General features: G+C 38.5%; 1 protein-coding gene across 2 annotated transcripts in view; it reads left to right on the forward strand.

Annotated features, from left to right (window-relative positions):
• Positions 1 to 925: 925 nt before the first annotated feature.
• The window catches only part of LOC129720871 (putative transcription factor SOX-15), a 164,647-nt gene continuing 140,166 nt past the window's right edge, over positions 926 to 25,406 (forward strand). For both annotated transcript variants that reach the window (XM_055672749.1, XM_055672750.1), the window contains exon 1: positions 926 to 1,665. In XM_055672749.1, coding sequence (XP_055528724.1) covers positions 1,622 to 1,665 — 44 coding nt within the window. In that variant the 5' untranslated portion in view covers positions 926 to 1,621. The remainder of the gene's footprint in view (positions 1,666 to 25,406) is intronic.

Here is a 25,406-nt window from a genome sequence, read left to right on the forward strand (position 1 = left end):
TTGTCGATCGACATGATATCCTGGAATTCTCGTGGTTATGCACAACAGAATCAAGGTTTTAAATTCTCGTGCAACTTTACAAAAGGACCTAAGTACCTAACATTGAGAGGCTCTCTTTGTTCACATTCTCTTTAACTAATAGCAAAGTCATTTTTACATTTTTTTTTATGAAACAAAGGAAGTGGAGGATTATCTTCGAAAAGCTAATAACACTAGAAACCAGAAATTTTTAAAAACGTCAAATAACATGCCGCAAAAATATATAGCTCCTAGTACTTTATAAAACATAGACTTAAAAACAATTTTCCCCGCAGCTGAGGTCTTTAATTTAGAGGAAACTCCACACCTCACTGATTCTAGCTGCGTACCAGCGCGGCCACAGTCAGTGTTTTGCTTTTTAATTAATTCCGTTCGACTACAGCTGAACCGGCATATAAAAGCCTGGGCTCACATAGAACCGTCTAACAGTAAATATGTACAAAATGTGAAAAAGCAATCTCGGCTCGACACACTCTTCAACCGTAAGATAGGCTGGCAACAGATGAATGATGAAAAGTTACCCAGTTTTAGATCGCCTTAGTGGACGTAGAGCCAAACAAGCGAAGAACGAACAACAACCGCAGCTCCCCGCAACAGGTAAGCTCTTTGCGCAACATCTTCCAAGCGGTGAACAGTCTTGCTCGTTTTCGCGCTTAGGGCTGGTTACTGTGTGTTCTGTCCTCTTCCGGAGTTAAGCATTCAGTCATCTCACTCTGCACACCTGACTTACCTGAGTTCAAAGAGACCTCCGGTTGTCCTTCTCTCACCTGCGTGATCTGTGGCAGCGTAATGGGCTTATGCACGAACCGGTCTGCCGCTCGCTGAGAGGACTTGCGCTCCTAAAGCGGTCTACCGAACCGAGGTCTCTCACTCGTAGAATGACGCGCGCACGTACTGCACGTTTGTTCGCACCCGCATCCGCTCTGTAGGCGCTTGTTTTGTTTGTTTTGTGTCATCCGTTCTCGGTTCGCACGCAGCGTTTACGATCCTGTCGCGAGGATCTCCGCCCGGTGCTGGCTGCACAGTGTGTTCGAGCCGCTACTTTGTGATAAAGGTTCCGGTTGTGCTCCTATGTTCGGTTCGTTTTCGACTGATTGTTTCAGTCGAAGAAAGAAAAAGAATTGATTGGCTGATTACCGGTAGTATCGGAAGATCCAAAGGAAGGAGAAATGTGAACCGCAAGCTTGCTGGATAGAACGTACAACCTGTTCAGTGTGAAATATTGGTGGGTTAGACATCTTCGAAGTGGTGTTGACTTGACAGATGAATCGATGTGCAAAGTTACGCAGCAGTTGGAGCGAATAGAAGAGTGTTAACAATAATTGCAATAAATACTGCAACAAAATATTGAGAATGAAAATAAACTTTTGATATTAATATCAAACATTTAGTGATAGTGATGATAGTATGTGATGATTCAAAAGTGATTGTGTTAGTAGTTTTGGAGTAAAATATTACTGTACGTTTGTGCTAAGAACGAAGAGCTGAAGTTATTCAAAAGTGAAGCGATCCGCGGGAAATTGGAGGAAACACTTTTGCGTAGTTGGACGGACCTCTAAAATCAGTGTCAACAATCGACAAAATGGAATCGGACGGAGAGCGTGACAACGGCTACAACCATTACAAGTGAGTGTCCTCCTGGCAATTACCATGCGTCAGCTGATCGTATCACGGGGTAGCGTAAGACTGCACCGACCGTCGGCACCGCGTGCCAATGAACTGCGATCGAGTGCGAGGGACTTTAATTAGCATTTGGTAAAGAGTTCGCTTTCCACCAGCTTCAGTTACACGTTCGGATCCCTAAGTTGCCCAAAGAACAACGGATTTACTTACGGGGCAACGATTGGAATTTGTCGTGTACCTACCAAACCAAACGGTGGTGCGGTGGCGTGGATGGCCAGAAAATTGTTCCTGGATTCGGCCAGTCTTGGTGGCTTGCTTTTAATTTATGATTATTAAATTCAGTGCTTGAGGTTTTAATATGTAAATCGGTGTGGCAGTGGCGGGAAGAAGTAATTGGAAGTAAGGAAGCAACCTGCCGAGTGCGAAAGCAAGCACCAACAAAGAAACGGAGCCATTTATAGTTGGGAAATTGACTCCGTTATTTTTTTTTTTTTGGGGGGTTTTGAAGGTGACCTAGTAAGGCATGCTAATTTGCACTCTGTCCGAGTTTTAAGTTGCGCCTTCACTGATGGCAATTAAATGTCACTAGTAATTCATGCAAATCGCGATGACGATGTTGCTGAGGGTATAATTTTTGCTTTTGTTTGTAAACACAGTAACTCCGAATCCTCATGGGATTTCGAGGAATTGTGAATAATTTTCGAGAACCGAGAATTATTGGAAAAGGGAGTTGTAATTAAAAAATGAAAATACTACAAAAATGTTCTGTCAAAAAAATGTTAAATAATCAGTTTGTTGAGAATCAAAAATGCGCATAAAAGTAAAAACCGAATATGTGTGTTTTAGTGCGAACCTGTTAAGTTGCTTTCAGTCTTTACTTCTTTCTGTGTTGAGTTTCAGTTAAATGAAGTAGGTGATACACCTTAAAACCCTTATTATTAGTTGCTATAACTACTAGTTCAACTAATATATCCGTGGTGGTATTCTGATAGACAATATTTTCAGAATTCAGTTTATTTTAAGTTTATGTTGACATTTAAAATAGCTGTACCTAGTAGTACTGATGTTAGTACTGATGAACAGAACTAAATAACTTTTAGTGCTTTCGTAATCAAAGTCATTATTTTTTTACGTATGAAAATTATACAGTGATATTTTTTTAGGTTAGCTTATTACTGATGATATTTTTGCAACACTTACTTCAATTAATTTCTTGACTTTCTGAAGTGCGGAATATCGGTACAGCAAACATTCGGTCGATAATACAGTTCAGTCCATTTTCGAGACATATCGATGAATACTTTAACAAATCAAGACGTTAAAAAATGATGAAAAAATAAATAAAAATTATGGTTGGTATTTGAAAAAAAACTTCACTAAACCGCATTTTGATTTCTTTATTCTTGTTTTGAAATGCTCGGTCCTCATATTCGACTAATATTTCATTTATCTAGGTGTTTATGTTTTGTGCATCCCAATGATACACGCATAAGATCACAATATTCCTAACTCAAATTATGATTAATTTCACTAAGATTTTTAATCTAGATTAATGTACACAAAAGCTCGAATAAAAGGGATGTATCATATTTTTGATATTGTACATCCGATTCTTATTTTGCACTCGGGATGCATCCCGTGTAAGAAAAACCGTGCAAAAAAACCTGTTATTTCGAGAATCCGTGCGAAACAACCGTGTTGTTTGGAGAAACCGTGCAAAAAAAGAATCGGATGCAATTTTTTTTGCACGAAGAATGCTTACGTGCAGTAACAAGCGCGTTTAGAAAAACCGTGTTATTTCGAGAAACCGTGCAAAAATGCGTGTGAAAAAATCCATGTAAAAAAAGACCGGGCAAAAAAAAATCCGGTGTATGTGAATACAGTGAACAACTGAGTAATATTACAAAAGATCAAAGCTCAACTCATTGTGATACATTCATTTTAAGAAGTGGTTACACCATGTTGATACTTTAGTGTATTTTTTCCTATCTGGTAGTTGAAACACCGGTAATCCTTTTTTAATATCTCCACCTAATCTTTTTATGGTATCTAGATGATTCCATTCAATATGCAGATTACGAGAACAAATCTTGGTATTGCACAGTGGAACACTAAGAACATCAAATTTTTATTTATATTTATTATAAATTTTTATTTTATTTTTTTGCACTGAAATCGTATCATATATAGATAACAAAAACTAACGAGTGGATTTGGATAATTTTTTGCAGGGCGTAACTTTAATTTAGTCAAAATCGGCCAAAACTCATCGAGGTACCTAAATTTATCATGAAATGACTTTTCAGTACACTTTTTCATCGTTTGACAAAGTTTCTTTTTTGTAACCAAGGCTACAACTATCCAAGAAGCTAAAAAATAAGAGCGATAAAGCACGAAACCGGAAGCATCCGGAAGGTTTTTCTTTACCGCTATAACCAAAAATATTAGCACTTTTACGTAATATGGGCCGTTCAACCGGATATTACCGGAAACATAACTTATCCAATTTTATGTTAACTTATAAAAACAAATATTTTTGGTTTTATTATAGATTTTGACAAACACCTGGGTATTTGGAGAGACTACCTTACATTATAAGTACACATTCCTGTTCGATTACTTTCCTTAACAATCTCCATCGTTGTTTTATTCAAAAATCACTTGTTTATCTTCGAAACGTCATATTTTAGCTCACTATCATCCACAAAAAACGGTAGAATTGCGATCGATTTAAACCTCTCGGTACGACCGTAAACATAACTTTTGGATGTTGACAAGCTGTCAAATGATCAAGCAAACAATACACTTCAAAATGAAACAATACACAACAAAGTTGACTTGCTTTGATTTTTTCACTTTTGATCAGGTTAGAAGCATATTTACTCCTATGTGTATCGGTAGAAACCTTAAACTTAGAATATGTCAATAATGAGAAACAAATCATTTGTGAACATTTTGTAGCCTTGCAATATAGGTATTTGATTTTGAAATGATTCAAATATTAAATTAAGTACCATAGGATGTTGAATCACTCCCTTTGTGTTCTTTATTATCGTTTCGTTGACGCCATATTTACAGAAATTACATTATCGCGCCATTGATTCAAGTTTTAATAGAAGAAAACATAGTAGAAAACGAAGAATTTATATATGCATCAGTATATATGCCGTCTAAAATTGATCTGGTGCGCAACCGAACCGAACCAAGCGCTGAAAACATTGTAATCGGCGTTCAAAGTTTTACCACTCCGTATTTTTTGTGCAGCAGTTTTTTCATTGAACATTTGATTTTTTTATTAAACCAATGCTGTATTTTATAAATAAAACATGTTATAGTCAAACTCGTTCAATTTGACAATTTCATCGAGTTTGATGCTAAATAAAGGCTGTTTCACTGCCTGTGATCGCATAATTGTAACATTCGACATTTTATGGATTTCGTGCTTTTTATTGGAAAATGCTTAGAATAGTATGTATTTTTTACATCCGAAAAAATATGGTTACGTTTGATCGGAAAAAGTCGTAGAAAATATCAGTTATTTTGTCACATACCGTAAATAACTGCATAATTGTCACACTACTTAACTTTTTTAACTTTTTTGTCAGAAATGCTTACATCCAAATCCACATCTGCTTCCTCTGGAACTCGGAAGTTATTCTGGTCCAGTAACCAATCACCGGTGATCCATTTCTGATGTTCAGCTCATGCTCGTTGAATACAAGAAAAACTTCATTTCCGCTGTGATATTTTCCAAAAGTAGTTTGAAAGTGACGGCATAAATGTATCATTGCAAAAATTTCAACTATTTTGACTTCAAAAGTAATGTTTAATGTATACAGAGTGTAAAGTAGTGCTTTCTTTAGATACAAAGTTTAGTCAAAGTGTCTATTTGCAAGAATATATTGGGAACAAAGCATTTGAGGTCAAAATATAAAAGTGCGATTTGCTCGAACAACCAATTTTGCAAATGTTACAATTATGCGATTATGGGCAGTTCAGTGGCTGAAAATACGTTTATGGTGTCCTAACAGTGATTGTAAGTGGTCATCATGCGATTCAATTGTCTGCATTTTGCATAATTTTTGCGGTAATGATTGATGGCGAAAAGAAGAGGTCCTGAGTGAGAGCTTGGGGGACACCAGAAGTGACTAGAATCGGATTTGAGTTTTGTTCGTTGAATTTAAGCCACTTCAGGAACTCTGCTTCATGCCTATTTTTTGCTGTTTGAAGAGTAGCATTGGTATGTCTATGCGATCAAATGCCCTGCTAAAGTCTGTATGAGAGTTTCTACGTGATTTCCATAATTGCATTTGAGAAATAGGTTTTCATTAACAATTGCTTCGAATAGTTTAGGAATGCAAGAAGTTATAACTATTCCACGATAATTATGTGTGTCAGATTTCCGATTACATTTGAAAATAGGCACTAGAAATTAGCTTTTCCGTTTTCTTTTTAGAAGCATCCATATTCCAGTCCGCCGTGAGATGACATTGTGACGTAGATCCAAGTGATCGGTTTTTCTGTACTGCTCAAAAACGAATGAATTTCTTGCAACTTTTGTATTGAAATAGTGCCTAGGTCACTTTGTTTGTTTTTTTTTTGATTTTATGCAGCGTTCGAATGAGTAACAACGAAAAGGAAGATACCAAAAGATAGGTCTTCGAATAATAAACAAATTGGAATGAAAACTCCGTATTCGAAAAAATGGCACTTACGTGATACGTCACTTTGTGCCATGGCAGCAGTGCCATGTTGAAAAGCTATGACGAGATTTTTCTGGGGGGATTTCGTCAGGTCCAGAAACTTTCGGGGCATCTGGGTTGCAGATGTATTGATTTTTGTTCCGTGCAGAGACGCGTTTATTAATACCAATTCGGCATTTATTCAAGCTCAAGAAACATTTTTAAAATGCTTTACGAACCTTTTGAAATCGCACGTTTAGTTCAAAAGTTTGATGTTATAATGTTTCAAATTTCGAAAACAGATCGATGTTATCGTCGCAGTTCCGTCGTTGTTGTTTAGTAAATTCATTAAAATACGATATGATAAGTTGGGTAACATTTTCCAGTTTCAATAATAACTCGAGAAAGGTTGAAGATACATTGTGTATTAACAAGCTCAGAAACAAAGTTTTATTAACCGTTGAGGTTAGAATTGCAGTTTTTGTGTATTTTAAATTTTATGTTGCCATTATTCAATAACCATTTTTGTTAGTCACTCACCAAAGGCTTCGTAATTCAGGCAACAAAAATGCTAGAACTGAATAACAGATCAATATCGCTGATAATAACAAATCGACAGGGGGCTTCACATCCGCAAGGCTGCAGAGTCCGCTTTGACAAGCGGCGGTGATCATGGATTCGAATCCGAGCAGAACTAGGCCAACCGATATCAGCGTTCCTTTAAGCATGGTTTTATTCTCAGGTTCCTCTACACGGAAACTGCTCTCTAGACTGAAAAACTCTCATCTACACATGTTATATCTTCCAATAACTTGCTTGAAACGATGATGAGGTCGATAATAAAGATAAGAGAATAGTAGGTCCAGAGGAGTACAAGAACTATAACACGTGGCAGATAACTTCTAAATTAGTAACAGTGCAAAAAGGATGAAAAAAAAAAAACAAAAGTCCGAACTCTTTCTGAAACGTTTGAACAGTACCACAAAAAAAAACAAAACTACTGGTCGCAGTGGAGTCCATACAAAAAAAAGGAAAAAAGAAATCAATGTTATGCGGAAAAACCTGGATAGCAATGTTTTTGCTAAGTTGGTGCATTTATCCTACTCTCCTGAACTAAACTCCCGCACCATGGATTTAACGCTACTCATCAAATCCAATGTAACATTTGCGCCATCTCTCTCACTCTCACATTTACTAGCGGTCTAGCGGTCTAGGTCTACCGAGTTTGGCGGATTTGCCTCATTCGATGAAAGTTTTGCGTTTTGCGTGATGCCACGATGCCAGATCCGACTGTGTGTCACCTTCGTGGGATCTGAGCGAATAACAGGCGCTTCTGGAGGCAATCTTTTTTATATATTCGGCCGTTGGTAATGCCGGTCGTTATGAACGGCACACAGATTGCCTTCCACAACAAATACCTAGTTTTTGGCAAATTTGTTGACTTTCTTCTTATGAAAATTCTAAGAACATCCAGGCGTGACTTGCCGACGAAAAACTCCAGGCTGGGAATCTATTTGGCGTCCGTCTTAGACTACGTCTCGTCGTACATTACATTGTATTTCGGCTGCACCAGCCACTTGCAGTACAGCTTCCTGGAATGGAATTTGGCCTCCGCATTCTGTTTATCGGGTCGGCTAGGAGCCTTCCTTTCATGCCGAAATAATTGTTCTTCTTGGCCACGTTCCTAATCGAAAGGTTCGAATTGCGATTGAAGTAATCGCTCACCTTTCTTGCTTTCACGGGGTTGAGCGTCTGCGCTTTCTTCCGCTCCCAGCTCGCCGCTGACTGGTCTGGGTCTCCGTGAATGATTTCACCACATGGTACCAGGACGAATGGTTGATTTTGAACTGCCTCGCAATCTTCTTGTGGGTTCGGCCTAGATTTTCCACGACCGTACTCATATTTCGTATCTCCCAGATGGTCTCGAGGTACGATGCTGGCCTAACTAGCCAGTCGTCGTAGGTTCGAGTCTCGTCTCGGGAGAGACTGTTAGTGTCAGTAGGATCGTAGCGCTAGCCCTGAAATTGTCCTGTTCACTAAATAGTCGGCTGCGAAGTCTGTGTATCAATAAACAGAAGGTCAAGTTCTGAATCGGAATGTAGCACCAAAGCTTTGCTTTTTTTCACTCATATATTTTTATGGGAGCCATCTAAATCTAAGGGGCGACATCTGGCTTCTTACTCTTCTTCCTCATCCACCTCGATGATCCCTGTTGTATTTTTCGAAAGTGATGCCATTCACTCGGAAAATACTTGAATGTTTTTAATGCTTTTTATCACCATTATATACAATTCCTCCTGCAGGCGATAGTTTTACCGTCTGAGGGTTACCGGGGAATCTGCATCTTTAATATACTTAAAATCGAACGTGTTATCCATCAATGATTATGATTCATTCATTGACCCATCTGAATTGTACTTTCCGTACAAGCAATATGCCTCAACAGGTATGTTCCAAACTTAATCCAGAACGGATTCAAAAGTAGAAATAAGCTCACACTACACTATACACTTCCGACATTGAGCAGCGGTACGCTGTTCTTATGCTTCACGCAACACCGTAATAACTCCTTGCGCACTTTCGGATCTTTTGGTAATTGATATTAGTGATCCAAGTCGGATCTATTACTACGCCCATATTTGTACTTTTTTTAATGTTCACTTGAAATTATTTTAGATTATAACAGGTGACATCATTAAAAACATAAATCAAACCAACGAACAATGTTGTTCAGCAACACTGCCAGCAAGCCTGATAATAAATTTTAACGCACTCAGGGTTTTCAATTTCAACCAATCAGCGAGTGGTTTCCAAAGTGGTTGCAAATCTATACCCAGTTGTCTTCCCTTAGATCTCAATATCCACTTGACAGATTGCAGCGAAATGTTGCTCATTTAAACATCACACTCCAGACTAGTTCGACTCAAAATTTTATCAATTTTTACCCAAGCAACTAAAATTTTTACACAAAGTTTTTCACAAGAAAGTGCTACATTAATAAGTACAACCTTTACTTCTAACGGCTTTAAATATGTGGATTATGTGATTTGGTTGTTAAAAAATCAACACGAATGGAGAAGGTTCAGATAATATTCACAAGTGATCATAACGTATTGTTGAGCGGGGGCCTAGTGTGGTTGGTAACGTCTCCGCCAACCACGCTCGACGCCTGGGTTCGAATCCCACTGCCGACATAGGTGTCGATGGTTGTGAGGTGGCGTGATCCACTCACAACCAACCCAACTGGTCTAGATTCAATCCTAGCCGACACCGGGAGATTTTCTGAGGCGAAAAATCTCTGGGATCACGCCTTCCATCGCATGAGGAAGTAAAGCCGTTGGCGCCGGTCCGTTAATAAACGGGTCGTGAGTTAGGGTCCTGGGTGTGGAGTCGCCTCCCTGGGCGTCGGTGATTGGCCACAACAGTGGCGGAACTAGACCGACGGAAAATAGGCGAAAATAAAAAAAAAAAAAAAATAACGTATTGTTGGCCAACCCTATTAGGCCAGCGCGCCTCACTTCACTAATCAACCTCTTGTGGGTACACAACGCTCCCGTACGGAGATACCATGCACTGGCGATTGACCGCCCAGCCCGAGCAATCGCGAGTAGAAGGGAATTAAAAAAGCGGTCAAGCTGATAGCACGCAACGATGTTCTTTTTGGTTAAAATATAAGTTAAAATATAAATTAAAATACTATTCATTTAGTTGAAAACATTTGTAAATCACGTTATAAAAACAATACTACAGGTAAAACTTATTCTTACGTTATAGAATTCTTAAAACTAATTTAAATCAACTCAAACTAGGTCCTAAAAAATTGTGCCTATCTACTTAATCTATAGCACAATTGATTCTATGAGTCTACCGTTCCGCACGGGGACACAGTAGACTAAAACACTAAGCTGCAAAATCAAAGAGAGACTAAATGTAAGTTGCTTACATTCTAAACTTAATCTAAACTGAACTAAATATGCGCATTGATAATTTAATAATTAATATCCAATGTATACCTTTGCTAACCTAAAATAAGTTTCTGTGACAGGAAAATTATATTCTCGCTATTTTCAAAAACGGATCAAAGTGCGTTTCATTTCCGTGTGGCGGGGAATTATAATTTTGGAAAAACTCTCGTTGAATTAATTCCAACACGTATTTTGAATTCTATAATGTATCCATAATGTAAATTTTGTACAAGTCGGTACTGTTACTTTCAGCAACACTTACAAGATGGTTTCGTTTTTCCATGGAAGGTAGATTGTTGAGGATAGTAGATTAAGATAGGATAACTATACTGCCCATAATTCAAAAATTGGCTACTATGCCATAGGCATCAAATCGAGAAAAACGCATTTTAAAGTTTTTTGTCGGTACAACATATTTTTACTGTTCATGACAACTTTTTTATTTAGTATATCACCCTTCATATATGCTGGAACTTTGCCGTTGAGTTGAAACAGAGAAATCTGCAGAAAAATTCCATCCGCCACGTATTTTCAACGCAGTAGCCGTTTTTTCAATTATAAAGAAAGGTCAGTTGACAAACCAGTGTGCAATTTGGCTAATATCCATACGATGTGAATTATATCGTGCTCGTTGGTAATAAAAATGGTTTTAAATCTAATAAAACAACATGGAAGCACAAGTGAGGATGAAAAGGACGACGAGACAATTGTTACGTGCAACAATATAGCAATGTAACAAAAATATCATTAATTCATAATAATCTCACAATCCACTTTCCTATTTTTTGTCATCAAATCCAAAATGAAATCTGAATCTTCTCTTTATTAATATAACTTCTAATCAAAGAGCGAAATAGCATTTTTTCAAACGTAAAGGTTTATGACAGAAGAAAACAGTCACACGTTTTGATCATTGGGTTTCGCAGCGCAACAAATAAATTCTTGTAGCATCAAATATTTTTCGTGAAAAAGTCAAATTTGATGCAAGGGCCTTACGATCGCTTACCTAGGCTACAACACACTTTCGAAAGTTAGACGAAACACAGTACAGTAATAATACACTGGTTCGTGAACATACCACAGGTTGAAACATATTGGATATTAGCCAACTTCTCAATTATTTCTTTATTATTTGTTGCCTTCCCAAATGCATTTTTTGACAATCGGCTTCCGTAGGGACCTTATTTAGGGTGTGTACCATCACGAGAAACTGTTTTCTCGATTTTGGTAAAAATGGTATATTAGCCAATTTTCGAATTATGGGCAGTATACTCCTTTTTCCGAATGAAGAGTGACGTTTGGGTAAATTCATATTTTTAATTGTAAAGTTTACTCAACAAACATTTTTTTAAATTATAAAACTGCCTAAAGTTTTGCGTTTTGTAATTTTTATTAGATTAGTAAAGCTCTGATTATGATTTTCTTAACAATAAATTATTTACCTTCAGAACACGCCCGTCTAATATGTTACTTTTCAAGACAAGATTGAGCAAAAATGCAACCTTGCAATGCAGTTAATATATCTGCAAAGTACTTCTTAAATTAGAGAATAGTCCCATCTAACAAATTAGGGTTTCGTGTGGAGCGCCCCAAAATGGAAAAAAATGTCAATCTGAAACCTACATAATTATTCCAGGATCACATTATTTATCACACAGAATGATTTTCTGAAAACAGTAAAGTATTCAATGTCAATGTGAACATTTGTCCACAATTTCTGTTACAGTTCCAACTATAGAATTGCGGCAGCAAGAAAAACTGGATTACAGCAAACGTGGTTTTTTAAAACAAATTTCATACTTTTAACCATTTAATCGAGGCAATAATAATAAAATTGTAAATCAGAAAAAAATGTTTGGTATTGAAACGGAAGCAAAGCTCTGCCAGCTGCTTGATTGTCACCAGAGCTACGTAGCGTGAAGCATAATAAATTATTAAACCATTGAAAATAAAAAAAAAAACAGCATTTTTATCTATCGGCGTGTCCCTAATCGCACCAGAACCGAACACATTAAAAAAGCCATTCGCGCCTCGTGGTGCGTTCCGAGAGGTTGCCTCGAAAAAAGTGCGTTAATACCATTTAGACACCCGCACCCACCAAATTACCCCATTATATCAAACCAGTCACTTTGTCATGTCGGAACAGAAAAAAAAACAAAATCTAGTTGAGTTGACGTTGGTAGCAAAACAAATTCACCTTGGATACCGGAGCCTCATCTCATTTGTCGACCGAGGTGCTAAATTGACCGAGACACTTTCAGTTTTGAAATCAACCAACGACTGGTAAATTACTCGCGTAAAGTAAATCACGACTGTATCAGACAACATGGAGGGCTCAGCTTGCAGGGCTGACTGCGGCCTGTACCCGTCATGGCCTCTTGGGTGGCATTGAAGTCTCCCCAAGTGCGTTATCGTGCTAGACGAAGCGCGTCCTTGAACATAGTCGTTGAATTAGGCAGTCGCGACAGCCCAGGGTGGGTTGGGCACGGTTGTTCCAGACAGAGCTGAAAGTGCTAGCCGGCGAGATGTGATTTGATTCTCTCGACTGTGACAGTTATCGAAGTGAAACTAATGGGTGGTCATGTGCTGCAATGTGTCTCACTGTTGTCGTCAACTAGATACTAAAGCTAGAGACAGTTTTGGGGGTAAAAAGCGGAGAAAGTGAATGTCGTTTCGTAATCGGTTATGAATTGCTTTGATAGAGTTATGGCTTTCTAAAGGTTTATTGACATCGACTGGGACTGCCGATGTATGTGGAAAACATTCTTGTTATGAGAAAACGTACAAGTTCAAGAGACTATTTTCTCGAAGGCAAACTGCTCAATCATTCCGTCATTTAAAGTCCCAAAATTAAGATCTCAACCCGTAACGTATAATTTCTCAAACCACCTTCGAACCCCCCGCAATGCATTGCGAACGCACGATCCAAAGGGTCAATTTAGCGACGATGTGCATATGCCTTCAGTCTCGGGCATTCGGCCTCATCATCTCTCTCTAATCATGTCATACCGCGCTCCTTGGAGGCGCGAATCTCCCGCGGGGACCGGACGACAACGACAGCGACATGCGTCATCGAGGTGATGAAATGCGACGATCGTCTCGGATCGGTTCTGTGGTGCATGGCGGTTGAGACCCTATGGCACAGAATCACTCGCAAAACAAACATAGCAGTCGTTTGGCGTGGGGATAATTTGTATAATTTTAGCATAAAACGAAACGAGACATGATCGCCAGCGTCGTGGTCTCGGGGTGCCACGCCAATGCTGCTTCTCGGTGGTTTACATGCAAAGAGCATCATAACACGCGTCTCTGATTATAGGTGTTATTCGCGGTTAGAAAGAACTTACACTTTTTGTGGTGTCCTGGCTATGGTACTTTCCGAAATAGTGTACAGTTTGGGTTTAAGCATAAGCTTTCCCCTCAAATGATCGACGCGTGACTTGTTGGCAATATTTGGCCACGCCACGACTCGCATCGTTGTCGAAAATGATGACGGCAACGATGATAAAGACGCGACGACGAGTTCGTCCGGTGTGAGGGCAAACGTGCGAGCAAATTTACACCCACGCGCGCGTGCTCTCAACTCAGGATCGCCGCCTTCAACACATCCCGAAGGCGATTCCCTGCTGTTTGCTTTCCTAACGCCCGATCATCTTGTCGAAGACGATGTTGTACACGGCGCTACAAGCTTGAGATGATCGGCTTAACCTTGGTGGACAGCCGTTAGGCTGCTTCACGTGGACTGGTGATCGACATCGGCAGGAAAAGGTCAGCCGCAGAGTTTGTTTTCGATTTGAATGTTCCCCGGTTATGCTACGGAGTTTGAGAACCAAACTTGTCAGTTATTGGAAAATTCTATTTTGACAAACGATAAAGCCTAAAATGTGTGTTAAAGAATGTCAGAATATATCATAACTGCTCAACAAGTTTTCCTAATCCACATTGTTTGAATTAAGCAAAATTTTTTTGAAACTCGTTTTTTTATCTTTTCAGGTAAAATTTCCATGATGGATTAGTTTTTTGTTGCCCGAAAATTACCATTGATTCTTTCATTAATTCTTTACATTTTCTCTCTTATATTAGCTGTTTATCCTTACGGGAAATGTTACTTTTTTTCGCTAGTATGAACAGTTTTGGGCATCGATTCAACTTTACGTAGCTTTCATGGTTTGCGTTTGATGTTAAGCATGGTGAATCGGAATCTGCCAATGAAATTGATCAGCATTTGCAATATATGGTACTTATTACGGGCAGTGATGCCACGTTTTCATCTGTATTTTAGAGCTCAAAAAATCTTGTCATCTTGGTAAAATTTCATAAAATCTTTATATAAAATCTGCATATGTACTGGATATATCCTCAATAAAAAAACGCAATATAGCTTGGTTAACATATATACCGTGATTTATTAATGCACACACTTACGTGTAGCATATGAATATAATAAAACTTCCGACACGCTCAACAACATTTGAGTTCATTTTTGTTTTTCACCTGAATCAAGAAGTTTAATTTGCGACCTCAGGAAAACCATGAAAATCTGAATGAATCTGTATTATTTTCAGAAAACCTGTAATCTGTATATGAAGATATCTGTATAGAAAACACGTAAAAAATCTGTATAAACACAGATAAATCTGCGTATGTGGCATCACTGATTACGGGAGTCACTTGACGGTGAAATATATTTCACTCTTACGCTCACTTTACTTTTTGAGACCTATTCCCGGTTCCGCCTAAAGTGAGGTGACAAAAATTATCTCTGCACCCAACACAAACGGGGAACATTTTGTTACTTTGATGTAACTTTTTATTACTTATTGTGTATTAGACCGCGCATTATACACAAAGAGTAATAACCAAAAAGTTACAAAAATTATGACGGCCACACGCTTGTATGTGTTCCTGCAGGAGAACATACAGCCAAGAACCGCAATGCATGTGTTAGCAAAGCTTCACGCGTTGCATTTGTATTACTGCAACGATCAGGTTCATTTTTGTCCTTTTATTCACACATAATAAGAATCTCACCCGTCAACCTCAAATGTCTAATTAGAAACACCACTGTTTCGTTCCCCAGTGTTTACTTGAAATGAAAATATACAATACCGTGAGCCCATAGTTGAGAATGTTTTTCGGGATGGGCACGAGTTTTGTATCTTCAAACAGGTTCAAATGAGTTTCTATGAAGCACACTCATTGTGTGTTTTAGATAGCTTGCATAAAGGCAAATGTTTGTGTTTTTGCAAAATGTCGATTTGGCCCCAATTCCCCTACAATACTAAAATAGGTTTATCTGCTGACATTTTACGTAGATCATACACCTACCATTCGATTTCTGAGACTTTTTTACTCAAAATAAGATATAATTTGACTACCACTTTAAGATATTAGCGAATTACCATTAATGCTCAAAAATAATCGTTATTATTTTGCTTTGTGAAAAATATACTGAAACTATGCCAAACCCGGTTTCGTAGAATCACCGTTTTGAGCTCAGTTTTTGTCCGATTTAAGATCTGTTTTTTTTTTTCAAAAGATGGGTACAAGGATGCTAATATGTGGACAAACTCTTAGAATTTTGAGATTTGGCCTCAAAACGAAATGGCGTCGAAAAAACCACAAAAATTACCGGTTTCTCAAAAATTCAAAATGGCTTCATTGTTGCCCCTTAAGTTGAAATATGTTCAAACTCGGGGAAATTCAGTTTTGCATAAAAATACACAAAAAAATTATATAAAGAAGCCAAGGCAGAAAAAAAAGTAAATTTTTGTTGCACTGTGTAATCTTATCCTCGAACAAATTTCAGTATTTTAGCTGTCGCCGTTAAGAAAAATGTTTAACTCGTAATGCGGCTTAGTGTTAATAAATGTTCCATAAACAGTTATCACGTTACTTACATGATAATTCAATCCATTAATGACATAACTGGTTACAAACTAACCAGAGTTAAGCTCATAAATGATCTATAATTCAAACCAAAGAAATACTACTTCTTTAAAAAACTCTTGCTGAATACTTGAGTTTATGCAAGCTTTGACGTTTCGTTTGAAATCCGGGTTTTGCTAGTACTCCCTTCAATCCCTCCCTTCAATCAATTTGAGCTTGTGCTTGACGAGTATTGCCCATTTCAATCAATTTGGGCCGAGGAACTGAAAAAGCCTCCAGATTGCTCAACTGTTTGGGTGCATTCAAAACGAAGATTTCTTCAATCAGTTGTCGTGGGAGGCTGGAGCTTTTGAAGATTGGTAGGTGACCAATTCGGGCAATAAGGGCCACTCAGGTTCTTATACTCGATTACGCGCAGAGCCGGATTTACGATTGTGGGGGCCTGGGGTCCAGTTTACAGTGGGGGCCCCAGAATAAAACAAACCCGTTTTTTTATCGTACGAGTTAAAAACACTTATTTCTCATTGAAAAGTTACCAAAAATTTGCTAGAATTTTTTCTTACGAGTTTTTTTTTTGCAGAGAACTTATTGATTGAATAATCAACATTCAGCTCCTTCAGAATATTGTACTCTCAACTTAACAATGCTAAGTTTGACAGCCTTTCACTCTTCATAGTCGTACGCAACCTATTTACAATCAGTTTCATCTTCGACAAAGACCTTTCTCCAGTTGCGTTCGAGATCATAAGGCTCAAATAAATAAATGTATGCAACTGCTCGAAATCCGGAATTTTTTTCTTGATATCTGAAAAATAAAAACCTACCGCAATTCGAAAAAAATGCGATCCGCAAACAAAAATTTGCACACAATTTGAGAACTGCGCAAATATAAGGCTACGCTGGCAATAATCTACAGAACCTAGGAAAAAACTAGGGGTAAGCGGGGTAAGACCGCCCCCTTAAGCAATTCTGTTCATAGAAAAAAAGTTGCGGCTGCAATTTCATTTTTTCTTCGCTAAGAGGTTTTTCTATTCAATACCCGCATTTAAAAAATAAGAACTGAAATATTTTTGTTTATTTTTCAATTTTTAAAAAGTTTTTTTCCAATTTTTAAAAATTCATTGAAAATGTGCAGATCTTTTTCATGCGGGGTAAGCCCGCCCACCAGCGGGGTAAGATCGCCCACCATTTTTTGAGGATAAACAATATTTTTAGGGCCGAAACGGTTGATTTTATCGGTATAGTGTCTCTGACAAAGTTGTGGATGGTATTTTTTTTTCTTTTTAAATAAAATGTACACTGTGAAAAATCTGAAAAAAAAATTTTCTAAGTTTCAACTTATTTTGTTTTCTGATTATTCAAGTTCAGATCAATGTTTAGGTAACTTTTTTGGTTTTCAAAATAAATAGATTTTTCAGAATTGGGGGTTTTAAAGATATTGCATTCTTAATATACCTATCTTTAAGGTAAAAATTAAAACTCATTAAACCTGTCTGTATGATTCTTTTGAAGACTTATTATGTATAGAAAAATACTAATAATTATTCTTTCGTTTATTTATATTTTCAATTTTCTAACAAAATTATCAACGACTCTATACACCAAACAAACCGTCAAAAAAAAATTCTTCACAAAAATTTAGCTATTAAAATTTCTATTACTCCATGATCCAACAACCATAAAATTTTAGCTTACCTTTTGTAGATTTTACAGGCAAAAACATATTTTTTTCAAATAAATTTGAAAAAAAAATATATTTTTGATTATATTTTTATATCTTTTCTTTAAATTTTTTTAGAGTGTGTATTTTTTTCATATTTGACCGAAAAAGTAGTCAAAATTACAAGATTACTCAAGGCCTTCGATATTCCCGAAAAAAGATAGATTCAGGCAAGCGATTAAACGTATATTCACGAACAAAACAATAGATTTATAGACTGAAAAACCTTAAGTCCCGTTGCCGCAAAACAATAGCGCATTGACTGGTTGCCAGCTGAAAGGTTGTTTTTGATTATTTCTGCGACCGTTCGCGCACTATCAAAACAGAAAAACGTGCAAAATGTTATGTAATTATACTGTGATAGACACGTTAAAGAAATTTTTCAATTATTTTATAACTTGGTAGTAAAACTACAGTGGGCGGTCTTACCCCGCAGGGCGGTCTTACCCTGTTTACCCCTACACACTTCTGCAGGTCAATAAAATCTGCACACGGACTCTGAAAATCTGCATTTTGCAACGCAAATCTAGTATCCCTGATTCGGATAGGTAAACTTATTTTCGGAATCAACAGCAATGTATTAAAAAAACTTGTGGATTATCTTCTTTCCTGCTTGATTTCCCATGCGCGCTGGTTCGATTCAAATGGTGTGTTAATGTGTGTCATTCCCAGAGAATCGAAGGTGAAATCTTATGGATGTGGTTGTGATATTGGCGCTCGCGAAAAAATAACACTGAAGGAAAGTTTCAGATTGAAATGGTCTGTTAAAATTTTCTTACTGTAAATTGAACTTTTGATTGAATCTCATTTTTGATAGAGAAAAGAACTTTTTCTCGTTTTGTGGGGGCCCGGGGCCCGGGCCCCCTGGCCCCCCCCCCCTTAAATCCGGCTCTGATTACGCGTATTCATCACATTACTTTAACATGACCTAAATTAATGAAAAATTCAGCTCATAGTGGTAAGTGATCGAGAATTCAGTATAATTTATGTATTATAAGCTGATCAGTTTTAAAATCTCTAGCTTTTAATTCTCAGATTTTTATGAACTAATATAGACCATCGTTAAGCCAAGTTTATATTGTTGTTCAGCTTACTTTGAGTGATGCATAATTTATTTTCAAAAGCCGCGATATTTGTGTTTAAATAGTCTTTTTTTTGTTCAGAGGAAGCAATATCAATACAACATACTGAAAAAGCACCATGAGATCTGAATATTTGCTGCGGATTCGAGAAGAAATCGTTTATTGCCATGCAAACTGTTCGGGTTATGCTAATAAGCAATTGATTAATAGCTCTAACTGCTGAAGGTTTTTTTTTCTTTGCTATCTGCTTCCTCACACAACATTTTTAAAAATGACATCGTTCTATGTCAAAATCTTTTAATTACCCGATTTAGATTCCCAATCAATTTTTATTCTGATAACACATACCAGTGTACCTTCTTACGTGAACCATTCTAATCCCGTACAACAATCTGTTGCCAGTGCTGATGCGCGGTTGTTCCTTGTCTTGGACCGTAATTGTACTCCTCCATCCGCTTCGCTGCTTTCAGTGCTAAGACGCTGCAGATTGGGCCGGCTCTGTAAGTATGTACCACCCGATGATTCATAACCGAAGTTTGATTACAATAATTCAATCATTATTATGTCAAAAAATTGTTAACATGTTTCCTGGCACCACCAGTTTTTGTGTCACTTCGCGCACACAACGATAATGACGACGCTGATGATAATCGAAAAAAAAAACAAATCTTCTGATGTTCTGGATGTTCCTACTCACAGTTGGTTCCGTTTTCTGTAAGAATTCTGTGTGTCAACGCTGGGTATGTGTGTGTTTTTGTGTGCTCATGCACGCATTTCGATTGACTGTGATTGAACTTATCTTGGCCCAGTGTTCATGTTTTGGGGTGGGGAACTCCAGTGTAATAACCCTAATGTGACCCGGCCAAGTGTAGCTCGCTGTAAGTGCGCTCTGCTAATTCCTGTCCCTGGGATGGACGACAGAACATGAATGGAATAATGACAGAACGAAACAACGAGAAGCGGCCTGCGGAGGTAGTGGCCTGGCTGGCATCTGGGTGTGTTCAAATTGAGCTGCGCGTTCTTCATTTTCTTGTCTATAACGAAAACAATTTCCGGTGTTTGGCGACTAGCGCAGAGTTACGACATCGAATTAAACCGATGTTTTGGGAGGGTATAACGATGAGCGTTGCCAGTAACAAGTGAGCTCTGGAGCCGGTAGAATACGATTGGAATGATGGATTTTATTTTCAGCGATATAGCTGCTCTTGTAATAAAAATGACGCGGAACTGATGAATCAATTTTACCTGTTTAAAACAGACACCTCTGAGCTGTGTATCGATCTTAAGCTACACAAAGTGTTTCTAGGTTGCTCATCAACTCTTCTAGAATTGACAAGTTCTCGGAATAAAATGCACAAAATATGCTATCTTGTCTTAAAAGGCCGTCAGTTATGGTTGCATGGAGTCGCCTTACTGTGCAACGACAGACAACGATTGCCCCATGTTTTAGCACGTTTCTGAGAAATTCGCGCCCGAGCAACAATTTTTTAAGCTAAACCCCAAAACGAGACACGTTCCAAGCCCGGTACCGAAAGACACTGAAACCATGTGCGCCGTACATATCTGGTATCTTTAACGAAATAAACTGCTAGTCATATTTTGTTTCGTTCGAGACAGATAAAATCTCGTGAAGCAAATCTATGAATGAAGAAAGTCGTCCGCAGATCGTATGTGTAACCATCACCGCCTTGTTATCACGATCTCGTACACAGCTTGTGTTTTGACGCATCTATTTACCGTTTCCAAATCGAAACTAGATTTCTATCTGTCGCCTGGACTTCCAAAGACCGGTTAGTATGACCCCGCGTGCCCGAAAGAGTGAGAGTTAGCACATTACGGAATATGTGATCTCGACCCGTCAGTCGGCGGAAACGCGACGCACGTGCCAGCACGTCTTTATGGCCAATGGAGGGGACTACCAAGTACGCGTGAATTTACGACCACGACAATGCCTTTTCGCTGCGAGACCCCTTCGAATCTGGATGGAAATCAGTAGTTGCATGTTGGTATTTTACGACTATCGCATTTCCCATCGTGACACGGTTTCTAGTCTATCACAGTTATGATTTGACTTCCACAGTGTCGGTAGCTGATTGCTGCCTGAATTCCACTCACGTTGCAAAACTTCCATCGTTGATAATTTTGTACTTATCCTAAACCGCTCAGCTGTGCTCCACCGGTATGATTGTACGGATGGGGCTTACGTGACGTCACTATTGATTGGCCCAGACTTCAATTTGTCAGCTTCTGACAGAAGCTGATAGCCACAGTGAGAAAGCCATTGCTTAGCGTGCCTAGATTAGAACTTAATCTATTTCCCGTTGATTTGTTAGTAGATAGAGCCGTCTGAGCCGTGCGATTCCCTTTTGCGCCGCAATCGAATCGTATGGGTGCGATAGCGACCGGCCACCGGCACTCCTGTTTAAATCCAGCGCAGCTCGTGGCCGAAGAGCAGCCTCGACACGATAGCGCGAAGAATTCAGTCAGAGCTAGAGTCATCGCTGTCGGATGAACTAAATACAATCAATGGCCGCCTGAGCGACAGAATCGGGTCAGTCGGGTGGTATTGGTCAACAAAACTGCCCGTTAGCCGGCTTCGGTCGAATTATTTGCAACCAGTAGCAGCGCTTCTGCTTCTGTCTATATTGGTACATCCGAATCCGCAACAGCCAGCAATGGTGGAGCACGTTTATGGTGTGGCGCGCGCCTGCCATCGCTATTGTCGTCGACCAACGGAAAGTAAAGTACACCGTACTAAAAGTGCATTTTTATGTAAATGTTTCGTCAGTGCATCACCGGCAGCCCTTCCGCTGCAGCTGATGAGATTGATAGGAACTTTTCGATCTGTACCTGTACGAAGCTACGGCAGCTAGAAAGTGATTACTAGTTTGCAATCATTCTGAATATCAAGCTAAATGATTTCAACACAGTGGCAGCCGAATGCCGTGTGTATGATGAGTTTTTTAATATCGGAATACAGTCCTACCTTGATATAAGGCAACTTTATTTTTATTTTCGTTACGTTATATCGAGTTACGTTTATTTTTTTATTGATGCAAAATTCTTGATGATTACTCAGAAGTGCGCAAAAACTTATTTCCTTTCGCCTAAAGGTATATATAAATCTGTATTTTGTCCCTTAAAGACAATTTTCGTAGACAAACAAAACCAGTCACAAAACATTTAAAAAAATAAATGTCAATTTTACCCCATTTTACGGTACTTATAGGTTTCAAAACTTACTTAAAACATTTATTCGGAACATTATACACCCCAAAAATGATTGTTGTACTTTAATTTTGGGAAATCAAAAAAAGTTACGTTATATCGAGGTACAAGTTACGTCATATCGAGTTATGTTATATCGAGGTTGCCTTATATCGAGGTATGACTGTAATAAGTTCGTTGGAAACATTATTCATTCTGTCTCATGAACACATGAAAATTCAAACCTCGATTCATTGTCGTGATTTTGTTCTTTGTACAAGTTTTAATCCGATTTCGCATAAAAACTTGTGCGAAGAACATAACGGGCCATCCACATTCCATGTGGATAGGTTTTTGACAATTTTCGAATCTTGCACTTCACTCCACATTCATACACGTGTACACCCCACGATTCGACCAAAAACTACATTAAAATATGTTTACCACTAACCTTTGCCATATCGATGAAAAATCTACTTCACGTAATTAACAACACTTTAGTTCATATAAATATCACCTTTTCATCACTTTAAATTAAAGGGTTGGCAGAATTATGCTGCAAAACTACAAAACAGAAAAACACTTCTTTCTTATTCTTCTCATGGCATTCTTTTCAAACACATGGCATTCTTTTCAAACTCATGGCATTGTTTTCAAACTCACTTAGCATTTAAAAATCATAAAAAAATTGTTCTCAGAGATTTCAGCACTTTGATTGCGAATTACTGCCAATATGTAAAAAAATGCGTATTCATTTTAAATTGTGCAATAAAAATCTCACACTGTTAAATTGAAAGCCAAATTTGTGTTCCTCATATCACTGTATTGGTCACGAATATGTGGTGGAGCAGACTATAATTGCAATGCGTAGTGTTGTCATGATTACCAGACAAAACTATATAGTAAAATATCAGCTTTAAAAAAAGTAAACGATGTGTAAGCAGAGTTGAATTGAAAATCATTTCTTTTCTTTTCGAGTCCTACAGCTGTCAAAATCAATACAAGAGTACTGGAGCAGTTTTTATGTGACGCACTAAGTACTCGAAAATAAGACAAATATTTTTAAACGATTAACAGCATAGGGGAGTATTGTGCCGTGTCAAATAAATGCTGTGTGAAAAAAAACAGCGTAGGGGAACAACGGGCAAGACGGTCAACCCAAGTAAACTATTCATTATTCTGCTCAAAACACAATATCTCAACCAACGATGTTCATGAAAATTCAACGTTGACCAATGCTTTGCATAAAATAAAGCAAACCTTTTCTTGTTATAGTGGTTTTATATTAGTTTTCAGTAAAATAAATATAGTCTCGAAAACCGATATTTCACAACGTGCATATGAAACAGACCGGCTGTGCTAGTAAGACGGACCTATGAAAAACTCTAGCAAATTGCTTTTCTATTCACAGTGCGCAAGAAAGCACAATGTTTAAACATCATCGTCTGCTGCGCAGATGAAATCATTTACATGACTTACATGTAGTATTTTTAATGCTGAGAATGTCGAAATAAAGAATAATAATGGTACTATCATCATTTTCTCAGACTGCCCATTCGGCCCGTACAACAACTGACTGTCTTGCCCAATTTTTTTGGAACGCTCTGATTTTCAGAAATAATAATATTCTAAGTAAACAATCTTCACCCCCATGTTTGAAATATTCCTAACTATTCCTATGTCATTGAAAACTACCTTTTTTGAAGTTTTACGGCAGCAGAAGCTTGAATTCGACACTGCGAAAACTACATCACGTTGCTTCGCTGTTGATAGTGACCTTAGTGTGATTATTTCTCAAATGACTAACTATTGTTTTCAGTTATATAATATCTCGAAATTCACAAAATTCTGTTGGTCTGCGACAGGCATGAATAGTTTGGGTAAATTTCAATAGTTTATAGAAATGACCTATGGTCCATTTTGCCCGTCGAGTCCATTTTACCCGTTGTTCCTCTAACTGTCACCTGACGGTCAGCGATGGAAAAAATCACCGCTCTAGCGATTTCGAAAGCATATAAAGCAAGCCTAAGATGCGTTGACATCGTTGTCAATGTGCGAATAATAAAGTATCGGTGTTGGTGCACTCTCTTTGCTTTCCTTCTTACGATATATTTCTTGTTACTAGTGTACACCACAATACGGGGTTCTCAATGTGCACATATATGAAGTTATTCGCCCGACGTGCAAAAAGCGAATGGTTGTCATCTATTCGCACTAATTTGACTAATGATCATGATTTTTTTGTTAAAAAATGTATGCTCTCCTACTTTCGCATAAACTCAACCGCAGCTGAAGTATTTCCTTCCACCACACTTTCCCACTCATCGCACCTCTGCTGCTACTGTCGACATGATATTCCTGTTGCTATCCTTACTTCCCCTAACGACGGGCGTATGGAGAGACAAACACAACGAGCGAATCGCTCCTCAGAGCTGATGTAGTCTAATCATGTGTCTGTTTTCTCCTAGAAACCAATGCACCAAATCATTATTTCATTATGGGTTGAGAGGATTCAGGTTTAGTCACAATCTGTTACACATCATGAGTTGTGCAAACCGAGATAAAATGACAATTTGCAGGCTAGAGCCGGGGTGGCTCGTGCTGTATCAAGAATTCGTTTCAATTCGGCTCAGGGCTGTATGGTGCCATGCTCCCAGGCGTCTTATCACGTGTAGGTCACTTCCAATCTGATCAAGCCATCGTGCAGGCTATGCGCCTCTGATTCTGGTGCCGGAGGGGTTACTGAAAAAAATCATTTTAACCGGGTTGTCGTCCGGCATCCTTGCGACGTGTCCAGCCCAACGCAATCTGTTTGCCTTAATCAGATGTGCGATGGGGGTCTCTCCTAGCAGCGCGTGCAGCTCATGGTTCATGCGTCTACGCAGCTCTCCATCTTCAGTCTGTAGTCCACCGTGGATGGTTCGCAGCACCTTCCATTCGAAAACTCCAAGGGCGCTGAGGTCCTCTGAAAGCAGTGTTGTCGTCTCTAGCCCATAGAGGACCACCGGTTTAACTAGTGTTTTGTACAGCCTCAGCTTCATAAGGCGGCGCACTCGATTGGATCTCAGTGTCTTACGTAGTGCAAATTAGGCACGATTTTCCACTTGGATGCGTCTCCAGATCTCCTTGCTGGTGTTGTTGGCAGCGATCACCAGTGATCCAAAGTACACGAACTCGTTTACAACTTCAAGCTCATCGC

This window comes from Wyeomyia smithii, chromosome 2, assembly GCF_029784165.1.
Source record: "Wyeomyia smithii strain HCP4-BCI-WySm-NY-G18 chromosome 2, ASM2978416v1, whole genome shotgun sequence".
Lineage (NCBI taxonomy): Eukaryota > Metazoa > Arthropoda > Insecta > Diptera > Culicidae > Wyeomyia > Wyeomyia smithii.